This window comes from Leiobunum rupestre, chromosome 7 (assembly GCF_980474605.1).
Source record: "Leiobunum rupestre chromosome 7, qqLeiRupe1.1.hap1, whole genome shotgun sequence".
Lineage (NCBI taxonomy): Eukaryota > Metazoa > Arthropoda > Arachnida > Opiliones > Sclerosomatidae > Leiobunum > Leiobunum rupestre.
The window spans coordinates 50557867-50576804 of NC_143390.1; the positions used below are offsets into that span (position 1 = coordinate 50557867).

The 18938-nt window shown below is 34.1% G+C and overlaps 1 protein-coding gene across 1 annotated transcript in view; it reads left to right on the top strand.

Moving 5' to 3' along the window:
- Nucleotides 1-18938, top strand: part of LOC149936671 (ionotropic receptor coreceptor Ir25a-like) — a 62162-nt gene that overhangs the window by 20058 nt on the left and 23166 nt on the right. The window contains exons 4-8 of the mRNA XM_090153727.1: nucleotides 3283-3482; nucleotides 3777-3916; nucleotides 9470-9719; nucleotides 10673-10881; nucleotides 11695-11827. Coding sequence (XP_090009853.1) covers nucleotides 3283-3482; nucleotides 3777-3916; nucleotides 9470-9719; nucleotides 10673-10881; nucleotides 11695-11827 — 932 coding nt within the window. The remainder of the gene's footprint in view (nucleotides 1-3282; nucleotides 3483-3776; nucleotides 3917-9469; nucleotides 9720-10672; nucleotides 10882-11694; nucleotides 11828-18938) is intronic.

Genomic DNA, 18938 nt, shown 5'->3' on the forward strand with positions numbered 1-18938 from the left:
GGTTTTTGGAGTTTGCCGCGAACCAACAACGGCGTCTCCAGAACTGACACCTTTTAAATATTATACTGGGGGCCTTCATTTCGCTGTTCAATCTCATTTTTTTCTTCCGTTTCCGAATTTCCTGGGGGCTCAGGGTTGTTAATATGTATTCGAGTGTCTACGCGCAAAACTATATCCACAGATAGTACACTTATATTTTACACCTTCGTGTTGTTCTCGAACATGAAGATTTAAATTGAACTTTTTATTAAACTCTTTCGCGCATACGTCACACGAAAACATGATAAACTCTCCGCTTGGGGCTCCTCGCAGCTGACGATGAGAGACCAAGTGAAAGTCGAACTTATATGCGCAATATCGCGACCTTGTCTCCCGTATTAAACTTCAATCTCATTCCATCTGTCAGTCTGCTACGTAATTTTACACCTCCAATCCAATATCACGCTGAGCTTAATATTAACTTTTTATTTTCAGAATTATATGAGTGAATAAGCTTACGGAAATTTAGTATAAGTTACTTATTGATACGAAATAAATATAAGGAATTGATATTTTATTTTAAATCATCGAAGATAGACCTATTCGGATTATTAACTTGTCGAAGAAATTCGAAACCACTTCAATTCGCCGGGTCCTCCCGAAGACAGTCCGCGATTCCTCCCACGCGGGCGCGAAAGAACGGAAACGAAACTCGCCGAATAAACATTCAAGGACGTTTTGATTCCGCGTGGTGTTTTAATGGCGACTAAGCTCCTTGTACACATTTTCAATAAAGATATTAAAAACTAACCACTCCCCGTTAATTTGACGCCAGGTTTTCCCAACCCGTACGGCGCAGTGACGAGTCGATCTTAACAACAATCGAAATTTGAAACCGCGGGTGCGTTAAACGACTCCCTCCCTGGATTATGATTCCCGTCGACTTCGTTCTCCGACTGAAGCTTTGAGAGCCTTTTCGACGGACTCTCTCGTATTTTTCACTGCCGGCGATGAAGCCACCACGAGCCGGCACTTTTGAAGGGCGTTCAAGGTTGATTAGATTCCTCATAGAGAATCGACAGGGAATCAGAAAATCCTCGTTGTTTACTATGGAAAAAACCGTTTTCCGTGATCCAGCTATCTCATTTATATAGGCCTACAACTGTAATTTTCTTAAATATAAATTAAGTAATTTTCTTAAACAAAAATTAAGTAATTTTCTTAAACATAAATTAATAATTTTTAGGAAATATTAATTTCGTAATTTTCTTAAATATGAATTTAGTTTTTTCTTAAATATGAATTTAATAATTTTCTTAAATATAAGAATTTAGTAATTTTCTTAAATATAAGAATTTAGTCATTTTCTTAAACATGAATTAATAATTTTTAATAAATATGAATTCAGTAATTTCTTAAATATGAATTTATTAATTTTCTTAAATATCAATTTAGCAATTTTCTTAAATATAAGAAAATATAAGAATTTAGTAATTTTCTTAAATAGGAATTTAGTAATTTTCTTAAATAGGAATTTAGTAATTTTCTTAAATATGAATTAATTATTTTGAAGAAATGTGAATTTAGTAATTTTCTTAAATATTAATATAGTCATTTTTAAGAAATAGTAATATAGTAATTTTCTTAAATATGAATTTAGTTATTTTCTTAAATATGAATTTAGTTATTTTCTTAAATATGAATTTAGTTATTTTCTTAAATATGAATTTAGTTATTTTCTTAAATATGAATTTAGTTATTTTTTAGAAATAGTAATTTAGTAATTTTTAAGAAATAGTAATTTAGTAATTTTTAAGAAATAGTAATTTAGTAATTTTTAAGAAATAGTAATTTAGTAACAAACTTAAATTGTTATTTGTTAATTTACTTAAATTTAAATTTAGTAATTAACTTAAATTGAAATTTTAGTAATTAAATATAAATTTATTAATTTTCTTAAATAGGAATTTAGTAATTTTCTTAAATATGAATTAATTATTTTGGAGAAATATGAATTTAGTAATTTTCTTAAATATGAATTTAGTAATTTTTTTAAATATGAATTTAGTAATTTTCGTAAATAAAAATTTTGTAATTTTCTTAAGTATGAATTAATTATTTTGAAGAAATGTGAATTTAGTAATTTTCTTAAATATTAATATAGTTATTTTTAAGAAATAGTAATATAGTAATTTTCTTAAATATGAATTTAGTTATTTTCTTAAATATGAATTTAGTTATTTTTAAGAAATAGTAATTTAGTAATTTTTAAGAAATAGTAATTTAGTAATTTTTAAGAAATAGTAATTTAGTAATTTTTAAGAAATAGTAATTTAGTAATTTTTAAGAAATAGTAATTTAGTAACAAACTTAAATTGTTTTTTGTTAATTTACTTAAATTTAAATTTAGTAATTAACTTGAATTGAAAATTTAGTAATTAACTTGAATTGAAAATTTAGTAATTAAATAGAAATTTATTAATTTTCTTAAATAGGAATTTAGTAATTTTCTTAAATATGAATTAATTATTTTGAAGAAATATGAATTTAATAATTTTCGTAAATATAAATTTTGTAATTTTCTTAAATATGAATTAATTATTTTGAAGAAATGTGAATTTAGTAATTTTCTTAAATATGAATATAGTTATTTTTATGAAATAGTAATATAGTAATTTTCTTAAATATGAATTTAGTTATTTTCTTAAATAAGAATTTAGTTATTTTCTTAAATATGAATTTAGTTATTTTTAAGAAATAGTAATTTAGTAACAAACTTAAATTGTTATTTGTTAATTTACTTAAATTTAAATTTAGTAATTTACTAGAATTGAAAATTTAGTAATTAAATAGAAATTTATTAATTTACTTAAATTGTAATTTAGTAATTTACTTAAATTGTAATTTAGTAATTTATTTAAATTGTAATTTAGTAATTTACTTAAATTGTAATTTAGTAATTTACTTAAATTGTAATTTAGTAATTTACTTAAATTGTAATTTAGTAATTTACATAACACATTTCACTGAAATTTAAATTTTGGAAATCTGCGAAAAACAGTTTTTAATGAAATTATTTATATACCAAATATATTAATTGAAAAACTATTAATTAAATTAAATAAATTATAAAATGGAATATTTTACAGAAATAATTAATTTAGTACATTGAAAAATTGGTATTTCGTAAACCATTAAAAAATTGTCTTTTAGAGAAACAGTTGAAAAAATATTATAGTGTATTATTAAAGTGCCATGTGCGATGCGGCTGAGATATTCTTACATTACAAGCATTTATTTCAGAGAGCAGATTTGGCGTTGGCACCGATCACAGTGACGCCTGAAAGAGCTCTTTTCGTGGACTTCACCGTACCCATCTACGACATGATTGGAATCTCCATTTTAATGAAAATAAAACCAGTGGAGCCTCAATACTTCAGGTTTTTAACCGTACTGGAAACTAACGTCTGGGGCTGTATTCTGGCTGCTTATTTTATCACCAGGTAAGAATATTTATTAAAAAAAATTGGCTGCTTATTTTATCACCAGGTAAGAATATTTATTAAAATTAAGGACTTAAATTAACTTTGAACTCTTTATCAAACCCAGCTATTTCCCTTAATTTCCTTATTAAAATTTTTAATCAAACCTTTCTAGTTCCTTTGGCTTCTAAAAACATATTAATCAAATTCAATAAGTTCCTCTATCTCCGTTTTTAAAAAGAATATTCAATTTAAATAAATTGCAGAAGTTATCAAATAGCTATACAAAAATTACATTTTCTTTGTGTTATCCAGTATATTGATGTTCCTGTTCGATCGCCTGAGCCCGTACAGTTTCCACAGCAACCAAGAAAAATTCAAAGACGACGATGAAACCCGTGACTTCAGCTTGAAGGAAAGTCTTTGGTTTTGCATCACTTCTCTCACACCTCAAGGTAAGAAAGAAAACGAGGTTTACATAGGCCTATTTTATTATTAAATTATTCAAACCTAAATCGCTACCAAATTATTAAACCGGCACTTAGAATTTATTTTTCTGAATTAATTCTTTGCACTATTTTGACTCCGTTTTCACTTTATCGAGAAGACAGTGAATCTTAAGTAAAATTTAAGATACGTTGAAGGACGCAACTTTACTACGCCTAGAATAAATTAACATTCACCGAAATTATGTAGGGGCAACTTTAGCCTCCGCTTTCGTGATATACGGGTGATAATCCTACCACTACGAGGCTAGCGGTGTGGCTACCCCATAGCTTAAGACAAGGGAAGATAAAGAGGCGTAATTTTTCTTCCGCAAATCACGAGGTGAACAGGGTACTGCATCCATATTGTCAGCTATTTGTGGACCACAATCATTCATAATTGGACTTTTGGGCTAAAAAGATTCACACTCTCGCAATTTGCACACTCCCTTCGTTTTACTCGATGTTTCAATAGGAAGCAAGTTGAGAGAGAAAAACAACTTTAAACCACGAATGAACATATTAAGTTTGAGTGAACAATTAAAATAATTACAATATATATATATATTTTACACACAATATTTAACAAAGGGTATAGGTTTTCGATTATAAAGTGTTTTTTTTTACTGTAGATCGAATGTAATTTATTTTAATTACTTTATGGGTCATTCCACGCAGAATCGGTCAACGAGTTTACCATGGTTCCACGGATTTCGATAAAAATTGGCAGAAATGATACAAACAATGCATATAAAGTGATTTCTCAAAATAATTCACGGTTCATTTTTTATTTCAAATTTTCTTACACCCCAGAAAAATCGCACTCTTGAAAGCTCATTTTGGTACCCCCCCCCCCCCGAAAAATGTCTAGTAAATAGCTTATTTTCTTTACAAATTCAACCAAATTTGCCTCTTATACTAAATATAAGGTGTCAAAAACGTTAAGCTATTCAAAATTGGTGTTAAGATTTTACTTCTTGAGTTATAGACCCATACTATTGGAAAAACGTCTGTCGGGGGGGGGGGGGGTTCAACTCTCAAGCTTATATCAAAAATCGCCTAACTTGAAAAAAATTATAATTTACATTGAAAGGTAGCCCCTAACCAGACCTTTCGAATGATATATTTAACTATTTCCGTATTTGATTCCTTAGTGTCGAAAGTTTATTTAAAAAAAAATAAATTTCAGTATTTAAACAAAAAATACCACCTTTTGAAAAATATTGCTATTTAAATGTAGTTTTGCCACTTAAAAATCAACCTTTTCCAAATATAACTATTTTCATTTTCCGACGGAAAAACGAGATAAAACGAGATTTCGCGTTATAGTAGGATTCGCGACAATAAAAGAAAAACAAAATTATACTAAATTTTGGCCAAATATTAAAATAATATTTTATTAAACTTCCGGCGAACCTTAATTAATTTAAATTAATTTAAAAAAACACTAAAAGCTTTAAAAATGTTTATTATTTTCAATTTTAATTGAAAGATGGCTGCAGTGTGACTCCGGAAAGAAAGGTTAATGCCGTTTATTTTTAAGATGGTTATTTTCACAACTTACATGTATATCCTTCACAGTACATTTATTCAAGTCAACAGGTGTTAGACATGTCTGTTTCTAAATGTTCTATATGCGAAATTAATGAAGAAAGTTGTCATAAAACAACACAATGTACGTTCTTCTAAGGGAATTTATCTATATAATGAGCTAAATGATCTCCTTCGATCTAATACAGATGTGAATCTTTTAAAAACTGTACGTCATCACCCTCACTCTCTACTTTTGGTGAAGTATGACAGTTACCAAAGGAAATGCTGCAACCCTTTTAAATTTCGCAAGAAAGCTGTGTCTGGTAAGAGATAACTAGTTAGAAGAAACCACCTATGGACTGTGAGAAGGATGATAAAATACGCGAAAAAGTAGATTAGTCCATATATGGGATAATATAGCTAAATCCTAAACAAATTTGAAGAAATTAAAAAACTTACTAATAACTCGTACCAATAGGTCTTCGAGCAAAAAACGCGAAACTCGGATCCAATAGATCTTCGAGTAATAAACTAAATTAAAAAAAAATAAAATAGCCAGAAATTCCAACGGTAGACCGGTTTCGTTCTATTTGGAACTCATCAGTACCGTGCGGGAAATCTGGCTGGCGACTGTCATATCTAAAGGAGAAACTAAGCCTAAACATTAAAAATTTCAAAACGCGTTGCATATAGCAACGGAAAGCCGAAAAGGGGGGAGTGTGGTGGAGAATAGAATATGGACTAATCTACCTTTTCACGTATTTTATCAAGAGATAACTAGGGCGTCACAAAACCCCAACGGGTAATTTTGACAAAAACCTGAGCGGAGCGAGCTAGCGACAATATAAATAATTCAAATATTGAACACACATTTAAAGAAATTAAGGTAATAACTTTTATTTTTATGACAAACATATCATAGTTGTTTCAGTCTCTCCAGTTTTTTTTTTTTTGGAAGCTAGTCCGGTCTTACTATTGACTTTCAAAAGTCGTTCTAAATTTGGAGGGCGAAAGGTAATTGCACAATATATTTTAATATTTTCATTATAAAATTTCCATCATAAAATTACGTTTGTCATTATAAAATTACGTCTGCCTTCCGTTTCTAATATATTCTTAGACGTTCCCTTTGCAATTCTGGTGCGCGACCGCTTACAACCACCAAATAAGCCCGTCAAAAAGGCAGCCGTTGATTGCAATACTTCTCCGGCCCACAAAACTACCTCTCCGGTCCACAAAACGCCCGTTAAAAAGGCAGCCGCCCCTCCAGCAAAGTAACTATTTTTGTCGTTTATGAATTTCTAAAATGTGGAATTATTTATTAAATAACGTTATTCTAAAAGGAGAAACCTTTCGGACGATCTGGAGTTAAACGTCGACAATGACGAATTCGACCAATTGGACAGTTTGATACCGTTCTCTTTAATGTCTGTGGAAACTGTTATGAAATTATGGAGAGGAGTAGTTGAGGTGGAGGAAACTGGCAGTGGTGGTATACCCATTGAAGTTTTATAAATTGAAATAAGAGTGTAAATAAATGTGTAATCCAATCGTAGAATAAAAATCCTAAAATTCGAAATGGTTTTATGTAGTCTTTTTCTATCTACCCCTTTTCTCTAGCATCCCCTCGGAGCGCGAACGGAAAAAAATTCCACCTGCTCTGTCTCTCTTCTGCTAACGCCTCTGACATCCCCTCTAGGCTAGCCCCCCTACCATCCCCCTCCACTTCTCTACAAAACGTTTCCGTACAACTCGCTCCTATCCCCGTCTAGCGCCCCCGCTCTCTCTCTCACTCTCTCTCTCAACCCGTGGCTCATACCATTCCTCTTTCTCTTGCGCCCCCCCCTCCTTTGAAACTTACTAAGGGACGGACGGACGGACCGACAAAACTTTCCCATAGAACTCGCTGCTAAGAGAGCTACGCTCGCTCCGCTCAATAATTCAATATCCTCATATAAATATTATAAGATTTGATAATATAAATATACACTTCGTATGGAACCGTTTTGGTTATGAAATTAAGAAAAAGCGAAACCTACAGTGGGGTACGCGATGAGACCAACTATTTTAAGACTATACTAAAAGACACCTTTTAGCGCAATAAATCAGCTTTCTAATTGTTTAAACTTAAATTATTTCCTATTTTGAAATGTACGTGTACCATTTCTCTACTTAATGATATGAAAAAAAATTCTTTGAGCAGATCAACATACATTTTTTTTCGCTTTTGAAAACTCCGACTCCATTGTAGATTACCCCTAAAATATGTTATATGAGTTAGATAGATGGTAATTTTACCCCAGCGGACTAGGAATATTAATTAATTTTTAATTCTGTTTCTAACTGGGTTTCTACGTCGTACATTCATTTTGGTGGGGGTGCTAATCTGACTTCAGTCTTTCCATTTTTAGGTAGAATTAGAGTTAACTGGTTCTGCTCCAATTATAACGTTTAACTTTCAAATAAAATATTAAAAAAAATCTAGGTTCACCGGAAGTTTAATCAAATATTATTTTAATATTTGGCCAAAATTTAGTATAATTTTGTTTTTCTTTTATTGTCGCGAGTCCTACTATAACGCGAAATCTCGTTTTATCTCGTTTTTCCGTCGGAAAATGAAAATAGTTGTATTTGGAAAAGGTTGATTTTTTGTGGCAAAACTACATTTAAATAGCAATATTTTGGAAAAGGTGGTATTTTTTGTTTAAATACTGAAATTTAGTTTTGTTTTGAAAATTAATTTTTGACACTAAAGAATCAAATACGGAAATAGTTAAATATATCATTCGAAAGGTCTGGTTAGGAGCTACCTTTCAATGTAAATTATAATTTTTTTCAAGTTAGGCGATAAAACCCGTATGATTTTTACAAAGAAACCATTAAATATATTTATTTAAATCAAATGTTTATAGCTTTGTTTCCCAAAGTACGCGACTCTCCATCTTTTTCTGAGACCCATTTCTATAATAACTGAACATTATTTGTGGGCTTCAAACAACAGCATTAGGCTAAATATATGCTCTTGGCCAGTAGCGGCGAAAGGATTTTTGGGGAGGTAGGCCAACCATTTAAAGGCCCCCTCAAAATAATGGAGGCCCCCACCAGAATTTTTTACAAATCGGTCCACGTGGGGTAATTATTTTTTTTAAGTGGTGCAATTTGTTGGTAAAATGGGTACGCGACAAAAAATTAGAACTAATTATGAATTTAAACATAACTAAAAACAGAGTGTGTGTTGATCCTTTTTGTGTACCGATAGCACTTAACAAATGAGTGGTTATTTACTTATTTCTACGGCTGAATTCCAGCCTATCAATTTATATTCATTCCTTCGGTACTTCGCATGTACGTCAATTACATCAGAACTTACAAATTTACGAAAATGAATGTACGTAGGTACACTAAGTAAAGTAAGTTTAAGAACCATTTATTTGTAAAGATAAAATTAAAGATACAATTTGGATATAGTAGTGCTCGCGAAAAATTAAAACTAAAAAAATAACTACTGACCAAGAAAAGTTACTCGTACCTTTGAAGGAATAAAAACAGCAGTGTCGTTAAGCGAATCAGTCGCATTATATATTGAAAAATTAATAAATAAATAAATTATTTCGCAAACAAATTACAGAATTTTCTGATATTAAATAATTTTAAGGCCCATATATTACATTTTGGGGGCCCCTTAAGACGACTTTTGGAGGCCCCTACCAAAATTTCAAGTAGGCCCAGGCCTACCCCGGCCTATTGCTGGCGCCGCTACTGCTCTTGGCAGTGTTGTAATAATGTGGCTGTGCATGGCGAGGTGTAGGACCTCTACGAGATAATTTGATACCTCCCTTAGCATATAGCTTTCACAAATTATATCGACAAACTTACACACCTAAGTTATAATTGTACATGTAAATTTATCTAGACTTAACCCAAAAAATTCTAGTTTATATACATAATAAGTTTTCCACATATTGATGAAATAAATGAAAATGTTTAAAGGTGGAGGAGAAGCACCGAGAAATTTGTCAGGTCGGCTAGTGGCTGCCACCTGGTGGCTGTTTGGGTTCATCATCATCGCCTCTTACACGGCGAATTTAGCCGCTTTCCTCACTGTCTCGAGATTGGACTCCACCATCGAAAACTTGGAGGATTTGATACGTCAATACAAGATTAGATATTCGGTAGAAAAGGGGTCAATGGCACACATGTACTTCACAAGCATGGCTGGAATTGAAGAGCACTTTTACGAGTGAGTAACTGTGGACACTTTAAAGTAACATTAAACCACTTGAAAACTTAAAAACATCGAAACCTTAAATTAAATCCGAAAAATCCGCCCAGTATTAAACTCACACGAAAATAAGTTTACCTTTTGGTAATGGTACAACTGAAATCAGTTTATCTTTAGTAAAGTGAAAACTACAAGGTAATACCCTGATTATGGCAAGTGATCAGCATTAGATGGTTGAGCCGAATAAGCGAATTCTTTTTTTGGGAAGCAGACTTCTTTTTAGGCGCTTGACAGTAAAATGGCCCTGGATTTGGTAGACTTCAAACTAATCTTTGCCAGCTGAATGGCACATACCATTATTAACCAAGACTAACTTGAAACCAAAGCCAAAACGTTTTAATTAACTCTTGTTCCCGTAAAAAAAAATGTGTAAATGTAGTGCTCAATAAAAGTAATAACATTTAAAAAAAGCGATAAGAATTACGCAAATATTTTATTAAAGGAATTAAACAAGATGTAAGTGGCCTCCTCTACGAGTACATGCACATCGGAAAAATTGTGTCATGAAGAAGATATCCATTTTATGTCCACGAGACTTTCGGGAATTCAGGCTAACACTATGTTAAACAGGTTAAGGTCAAAAGTTGAAGAGTTTAAAAACGCTTGCCAAACGGAATGGTCCGATAAATTCAGCGTTCCAAATACGTAACGGCGTAGAATGGGCGAGGGTTTCTAGAATGGGTAAGCACTCTGACTAGTGTAAATATAATAAACTTGAAATGAAGTAATTTTCAACGATTGATTGTACACTATAGAACACTAAACATTTCACTTTTTGTTATTAAGTTTGTTGAATTGTAAAAATAATCTGTAGGTAAAATATGTAGAGATGTCTGTGCGTTTCCGTTTGTTAACTATTATTTTTTTTTAAATATTTTCAATTCGGTGAATTAATATTCTGAAAATTACAGAACATGGAAGAACATGTCGTTGGACGATACCCTGAACGAAACGGAACGAGCTAAGTTGGCCGTTTGGGATTATCCTGTTTCTGATAAGTTCACCAAAATCTTGTGGACCATTAAAGAGGAAAAAATTTACTCATCTTTTGAATATGGAATTAAGCAAACCTTGAAAACGTATACTTTTGGCCACAATGACTCAGGCTCTTCAGTTTTTGGTAAAAAGAAAACATTTGTTTATATTTTAATATTGCTATTTCATTCAAGGTCGTAATGATTCTTTTATAGTTTAATAATACATTACTAAGTATTTGTAGACCATGTAACGTTTAATATTTGAAAGGATAGAAATCATGGAAATCGTTCGAATGAAAGTAAAATAAAATAAACTGTGCCGATGACGGCACATTAAAAACACTTGATGAGTGAAATATTAAAAGAAGAATTTGAGATTGTAAAAAAAAATATTTATTTATTTATATATTTATATATTTATATATATATTTTTTTATTTATTCGTTTGTTCGTTCGTTCGTTCGTTTATCCATATAGTTATTTACTTATTTATTCGTTCGTTCTTTTTTATTTATTTATTATCAGACGGAACGATGAAAAATGTATTAATAAAGGGGTTTGATTCCGAACGAAATATTTCCCTCTATCTTTCCTTGACAGTTTCCCGACTCCAATGACCACTGCACTCTGCCCTCATTTCATGCCATGGGATACCAGTGTCTTGACCCGTTTCCTAGTTGTCCCACCAAGTGTAATCTCTAATGCGATCATAGAACTTGGTTTTATCCGAATTGCTCTCTTTATTTTGCTTGAGTTTTTTTCACGGGTAACATCTCTTTATCATCCCTGCGCCGAATTGTTCCACAATATTCCAAATAAGATCCCTTTCAGTATAGGAAAACTGCAATTCGGCCGTAAACGAGACCTAAGTTGTACTAGCCGATTTTTGGTACTGTCGAGAATTTTTTAAAACCGCACGTCCAACACGGTCCAATAAATAAATATTTTATTTACAGCGGAGTCATATAAAGTGAGATACGCAACAATGGTTAACTGCCAACTCCGCCAAGTGGGACCTGACTTCAGTCGACGTCCTGTGGCGCTCGCCCTACCGAAGGGATCCGCACTTCGGGAACCTTTCTCAAACGTGTAAGACACCAATTAACACCAAGCATATAGATCTAAAGAAAGGCTTACATTGAAAATCCGTGTAAGCCGAAAGTTATTTTATAGCCTCCGCTGGAAATAAAGTTATCTAGATAAAGTAATATGTATTTCAAGTTGCGTCAGATATTCGATATCAATATGGATTAGTTAGATATGTATTATTTTGCAAAGAAATTATAATTCTTATTTTTATTTATATTTTAAAATAAAAATTACACAATACACAGGTTAGGCCACCCTTCGAAAATGGGTTGGGATAACTTCTAGGTGTGTAGACGTAATTTTATTCTATTAAATCTACACTCCTCCCAGGGAATTGCTTAATTTCTCAATTGAGTTTTCAATTTCAACCATCATCATTCATGAAAAGACAAGTCAACATAGCAATCGGTTGTGAAAATAAGGTTGAAAAAAGTTAAAAAATGAACCACCAGAATGTTTTTCGTGGGCTTGAGTGCGAAATCCAGAGGTTACGAAATCGTTGGTTGCTCTTATTTCAATATTGCGCCGCCAAAAATAACGACCTGTTCTGACTGGATTCGTAAATGTTAATTAGTGTTAATTAACTACTTACGCCTAGGGCTTCTAACGGTGATCTGGTATCTGTTGCTTTCCAAGATTAACCGGATTATTTTTAATCCGATACCTTTAGCGGATAACATATTTTGTTAATCTAATGGCAGTTCGCGGATACGCTTGGCGCTTGTCTGACAAAGCCAGAGATAATTTAGATAGGGAGTGGCAAGTGGGGGTTGAATTGTCGCTCTTAAAACAACGTGATCGAAATAACAGGCCAGGTCGGTTTTCGGTATGATGCTTTTGTAACCCCCCTAAAGACGGACCTCCGGTGGTGTGGTTTAAATCTTACCGGTACACCGGGCTATAAATCTGATGCATGTCCCTAAAGAGGCGGAGTTAAACGATAGACGTTAGAAGCTCCAAATTTGAAATTCGGCCCTCTGGCCTAAGCAAACTTGAACAGCCATGTGTTTCATCTTAAAAGGTAATTATTTTGTTTGTTGTTTTAAAATATTTCGTAATACGTTTTTATGATATTACTTATTTAGGTGCTGTATACCGTTGTCTACAGTATACTTTCAAGAATCAAAATGAACCAAAATTATTTTTGGATGCATTTGTAAATACTAGATCAAAATGTTTAGTCCGGGACGTATTAGAGCAATATCAGTATGAATCCAAAGAAGCCCTCAAAGTTAAAAAAAGCGTTATGAAAGAGTATCATGGAAAAGTCCAAAGCGTCTACGAAACTCCTTTCTCCATAGTAAAAGCCTGTAGTGGAAAATATTGGAAAGAAGGAAAAGCTAGAATCTCAAGCTCATCTCAAAGTACAATTCAAATTGACGATAATTCAATGTTTAATATTTTAAATTGAGACCCAGATTCGGAACTTTTTCAACAATTTTACCTTCATCATGAAATTTCCCAATACAATATGTATTCGTAAAAAATGTTCCTATTCATAATGATTGAGTGAAGAATCAGAATAGTGTTACAACGGAAAGATTAAGTGATATTTCTAGTGATATAAAAATTTTACAACTTGTGTTATGTAAAGATTAATTTAGGCTAATTTTGTTTACATAATCCAATTTGTATTGTAAAACGACCGTAAAAAGAACGCATTATTTTGTTTCACAAATAATTACTATTATATTTTTTTATTTTTCAAAACTGTGATGATGTTTCAAGTTGAATTGAAATAAAATTATGTAACAATTTTTTCGGGAATTCTGGTATTGCTATTAACCGCTTCTATGACTAGTCCTGATACGGCTTTGAGTTTATCCATGTTGGCTTCAAACAACGCCACGAAAGGATTACTGTTTCGACCACCCGAGCATCGATGATGCAACAATCTTTTGGTTGCTCTAGCGAGAACTATCTCGAGCGACCAACTTACTAGGTATTGTAGGCATATTATAAATATTAAATTATATTAACTAAGTAATTAAATTAAAAGGGCAAGATTTCCAAGTGAATAATTAAACAAGTTTTAATTATCAAAACAGAATATCATTAATGAAATAGCAAATACAAAATAAACAAAACCTATAACCCTAACCAATTAATACTTTTCAAACTAGCTAACTTATACACTAACCCCCAGGAATATTCCTTTAATTATATGGCCAATAATTATTAATTTAAAATTACGGGTTAACCCTTATTCGCGTCACTAATTAAAATTAGAGAATTACGGTTAATAATTCCTTATGGAATTTTAACTAAATACAGAGCTCCTTATAGAGATGTAAATTTTTAACAATATGTTAACTACGTAACCTCCTTACTGAGTGATATCACTCATTAAAATAGTGCGCTTATTAATAATGCGGTTTACCGCCACAATTAGGTTCTACTCATCGTTATAGTTTCGGTGGCTCCCGCCTGAAGGCTTGGTGATCAATCCAATGAAGAGTCCACTGTTCGGTACGACTTTGACGGCACACATTTCACTTCTTTAACGGCTCTTTTAATAAGTTCGCGTGTTTAAAGTAATAGTCCGACGCATCACGACTAACCCTTTTCGGGTGGCGAGTATACAGTTGCGAGACGAGTCGTTTCGTTGGAGTTCACGACAGTTGTTTTTTTATTTCTTTATCCGAGCGCGTTTAAGAAACCTCGGGTTAAGGTCACGTGACCAGGTATAGCTTGACGTCGAATGACGTTTATGGAAAATCTTAAAACACATTTCACCACTTTTGTAACCTTTGCAGGTGAGTCCGATACATTTTTACAATAACACACTTTATATCGTATATACATGAAAAACCCTTGGAAATCTTCCACGGTCAAAATCTACTTAAGGAAAACTTCTTTCTCAAGCATTCCACAGAATTACTACAATGCACGGGAAATCGTTGGACGCTCGAGGTAGAAACCCAGGGGACCCCCCTACGACCTAGCCCATCTCTCCTTCCGTATATCTGTGATAAGCCTATATTTTATATTTTCACTTTGAATATTTTTATTTTTAAACTTACAATATTATAATATATATATTTATGCAATTAAAAATGGTACGACTATAAAATATCGTTACACTCCCCCACGACCAGTTCCGAAAGACCCGAGAGGACACTAACAAAAACTAAACTTAACTACTCAAAGGAAAAGGAGATAAAAAAAATTACACCGATATCTATGTACACACATCTACATTAAAACCCTAAGAATTTTGATCGAAGGTAGATTTAGCACGCGAACGTAATACCATAGGATGTTCGCTATGATTAACTGGTTCGGAGCACTGTGGCTTAGCCTTTTCCATAAAATGGGTAGGGACCTCGTCCTCGCGACTATGGAACAACTTAAGTTGGTCAATGGAGAACGTGCCCTTTAAGACTTTATCGGAATTGCATTCTTTAAGCCTATAGGTAACTTTAGAGAGTTTCTCATCTATAAGATAAGGACCATCCCATTTCTTAGCTAACTTAGCCGAAATTTTATTGGCAGCCGACGACTGAATATGCGTTTTCTTTAAGACTAGTTGACCTACTTCAAATTCAATATCCTGACGTTTTTGGTTATAATAATGGGCCTGTTTTTGTTGAGCAGCTTTTAAATTTGCTTGAGCTATGCCAAGTCTCGATTGGAAGCGCTTGACTAGATCTTGAGCGTCTTCCTTCGTAAGCTGAACATCGATATTGCTAAGGGCATCTGGGCCTGGACATGGCTCTCCGGGTTCCCTGAGTTCCCTCCCTAGAGTAAGTAACGCGGGAGAACAACCGGTCGAATCGTGGAAACCCGAACGCATTGCCATTGCGAATTTTTGCAAATGGACATCCCACACATCGTGAAAGTCCTCTACGTAACACGCTATCATGAATGATAGGTTCCAATTTATTCGTTCAGCCTGGTTTGGCTGCGGATGGTAAAATGACGTAAATTTTTGTTTCACCCCCATAGCTGCTAGGGTAGCGTTCATTACATTGGAAGCAAACTGAACCCCGTTATCGCTGGTTACAGATTTTGGGAGACCGTACCTAGTAAAAACCTCTTCCACCAATTTCTCAACGATTAGTTTAGTGGTAGGGTGCCTAAGGGGAAATACCTCGACCCACTTAGTCATATAGTCGACTATGACTAAAATATAAGTGTTACCTTTGCGGCTTCTAGGAAATGGGCCTTTTAAGTCAATACCAATGACGTCCCAAGGGGAAACTATCTTACTGGATTGTAATAGACCTAAAGGTTTGGTGTTTGGATTTTTGTGGGCTTGACAAACTTTACACGAACTTACATAACGGAGAACGTCTCGAGTTAAACCCTCCCAAGTGTAAGCCTTTCGCACCCGAGCGAGAGTTTTACCTCCACCCTGGTGACCGCTGCTAGGAATGTCGTGAGCCGCTGCTAAGACCGTATTAGTTAAAGACGGGGGAACTAAAATTTGGAAATCAGAACCAGAACTATGCTGGGCTTCTATAAGCTTATGCACTATGGCATCCTGAATTTCGCACAAGGGAGCGACCCTTTTTACCCACCGACTAGAAAGACGATCCGCTGGTAACGAGCCAGATTCTAAAAAACTTTTAATTAATTTAATTTTGGGGTCCTTAGACTGATGGTCGATTATGACCTCCCTATCTAACTCAATAAGTCCATCGCTAGCTCTAGACGTATCGCAGGTTTCAGCTACAGTCACACACCCATCAGAATCTGCCGGCAGAGACTGATTTGCGCTTGGAATGCGTGACAACGCGTCAGCTACGACATTACTTTTGCCTTTAATGTATTTTATTGGGAAGTTAAACGCTTGAAGTTTTTCGATCCACCTCGCAAATTTGCCAGTGGGATCTTTAGTTTTTAGCAGCCATTGCAATGACGAATGGTCGGTCCAAACGTCATATTCCGCGCCTTCTACATAAGGACGAAATTTTTCTAGGGCCCAAACTATACTTAAGCATTCACGCTCTGTGGCGGAATAGTTTTGCTCAGCTGGGTTAAGCGATCGACTAGCATAGTGAATAACGTGCATCGGGCCTGATTCATTGTCTTTATTCTTCTGCATAAGGACGCAACCGAGGCCGGTTGCCGAGGCGTCACACTGAATGACATAAGGGAAGCTAGGATCTGGCGCACTCATTATCGGAGCGGAGACTAGGGCGCCCTTCAACTTGTCGAACGCCGATTGCTGCGCGGGTCCCCAACGAAATTTGGCATCTTTCTTTAACAATGAATTTAAAGGGTGAGCTATGTCAGAGAAAGATTGAACGAAGCGCCGGTAGTACCCGGCCATACCCAGAAAACGACGCAATTGACGAACGGTTTTAGGCGCGGGATAACCCGAAATACAGGTAATTTTGGACGGATCGACGGCGATACCGTCTTGCGTAATTAAGTGTCCTAAAATTAGAACTTCCTCCTGACAAAATTTAGTTTTTGAAGCCTTAACTGTGAGGCCTGCTTCGGATAACGTCTGCAATACTTTTTCTAAAGTCGCCATATGTTCGTCAAAAGTGTCGGAGATAATTATCAAATCATCTAAATAAGCTAAAACCCCAGAGTCCTTTAAATGGTTAAATAGTATATTCATCATTCTCTGGAATGTGCCGGGGGCGTTGGTTAAGCCAAACATTAGAACGGTAGGGTGAAATAAACCCTTATGAGTAACAAACGCGGCTTTGTCGCGACTACCTGGATCCAACGGCACCTGCCAGTAGCCGGCGCGAAGGTCCATAACGGAGATATATTTGGGCTTGTTAATTCGATCAAAGATGTCGTCTATTCGCGCCATGGGAAACTTATCTTTCCGCGTATGTTTATTGACTTTCCTATAGTCGATAGAGATAAGTGTAGCGACATAGGTCCAAGCCTTATAGGTCCAAAACCCCTATAGGTCTAAAATTTAGAGGTCTGCGCCTCTCCTTACACCAAAATTTATAGGTCTGTAATGTGTTTCCCCCTTTTACCCCCACTTGAACGGAGGCCCTCTAACACTTTTTTAGGCTTAGAGTAGGGTGTGTCAATCATCGCGGCGGGCTACTTTTTTTAAATAAAGAGACGGTGAATCCCCGGATGGAAGGATTAAGCTTCACCGGTATCCACCGTTAAATTAGCCATATCTATCAAAAACTCATTCAAATTATTAGTAGGATATTGCGGATGAAAGGGTTAAGCTTCGCCTCTATCCACAGTTAAATTAGCCATATCTATCAAATTTTGTTTTAAATCATTCAAATTAATAGTATGATATTACAGAAACGTTTAATATCAATCCAAATATTTATTTCGTTTTAACAATACAGGCTCGAGTACTTTTCCTACATTGTAAATAATCCGTTGAAAATGCGCCTTGTTTATAGGAGGCTATTAAAGAGACGGTACATAAAATCAAATTCTATTTATTGAAATAAATGTTCTTTTAGGTAGGTTGAATTTCCGTTAACCAAAGCAAACACATTGAAAATTTGAAAATTAGAATGTAGATTTTTTTCGTTTAACATAACTTTAAAATCTTCTATGATACGGAACGCTGTTACGTGGTTGGCGATGTAAGCGGAGATTTCGTCAAATCGTTGATGCTCTTCGACGAGAAAGAATCGTCCTTCATGTCCAGAATCACTAAACAGAGTATGATACACTTTCCGATAGCAATTTAGAATGGATTCTGCCATCGTCGTGAATATATCTGAGCTGTTAGTCAATAGCTCCAGATGTTTGTTTATGTAATACATGAGCCGTGCCAGCTCAGCGGTCTCTTCGACGGTTAGGTTTAAATAGTAATCTTTGTTTTGCCGCGTCACGATAAAAGTTAATTCTTTAAGGGCGGATAGTTTAACATCAGTCGTATTTGAGAGTGTAAGACTTTTGCCGGCGGTTGTCTGTGTGAAATCGAATAAATCCACCCAATTACGGCTTAGTTCTTGCCACGAAGATACGTCGATGAGGAAAATTGAAAAATTATACGTATTACTGAAAGCTAATTCGACGGAGAAATCCGATTTCAGGTTAAAGGTTAGAAACGTTTCTTGAGCTAATTGATATCTTTGATTAATTTTCTTAAGCGTTGTTTTAGGCCATTTATTGGAGGTTGTAGAATCTAGAAGAGAAATAAACACTTAAAGAAAAT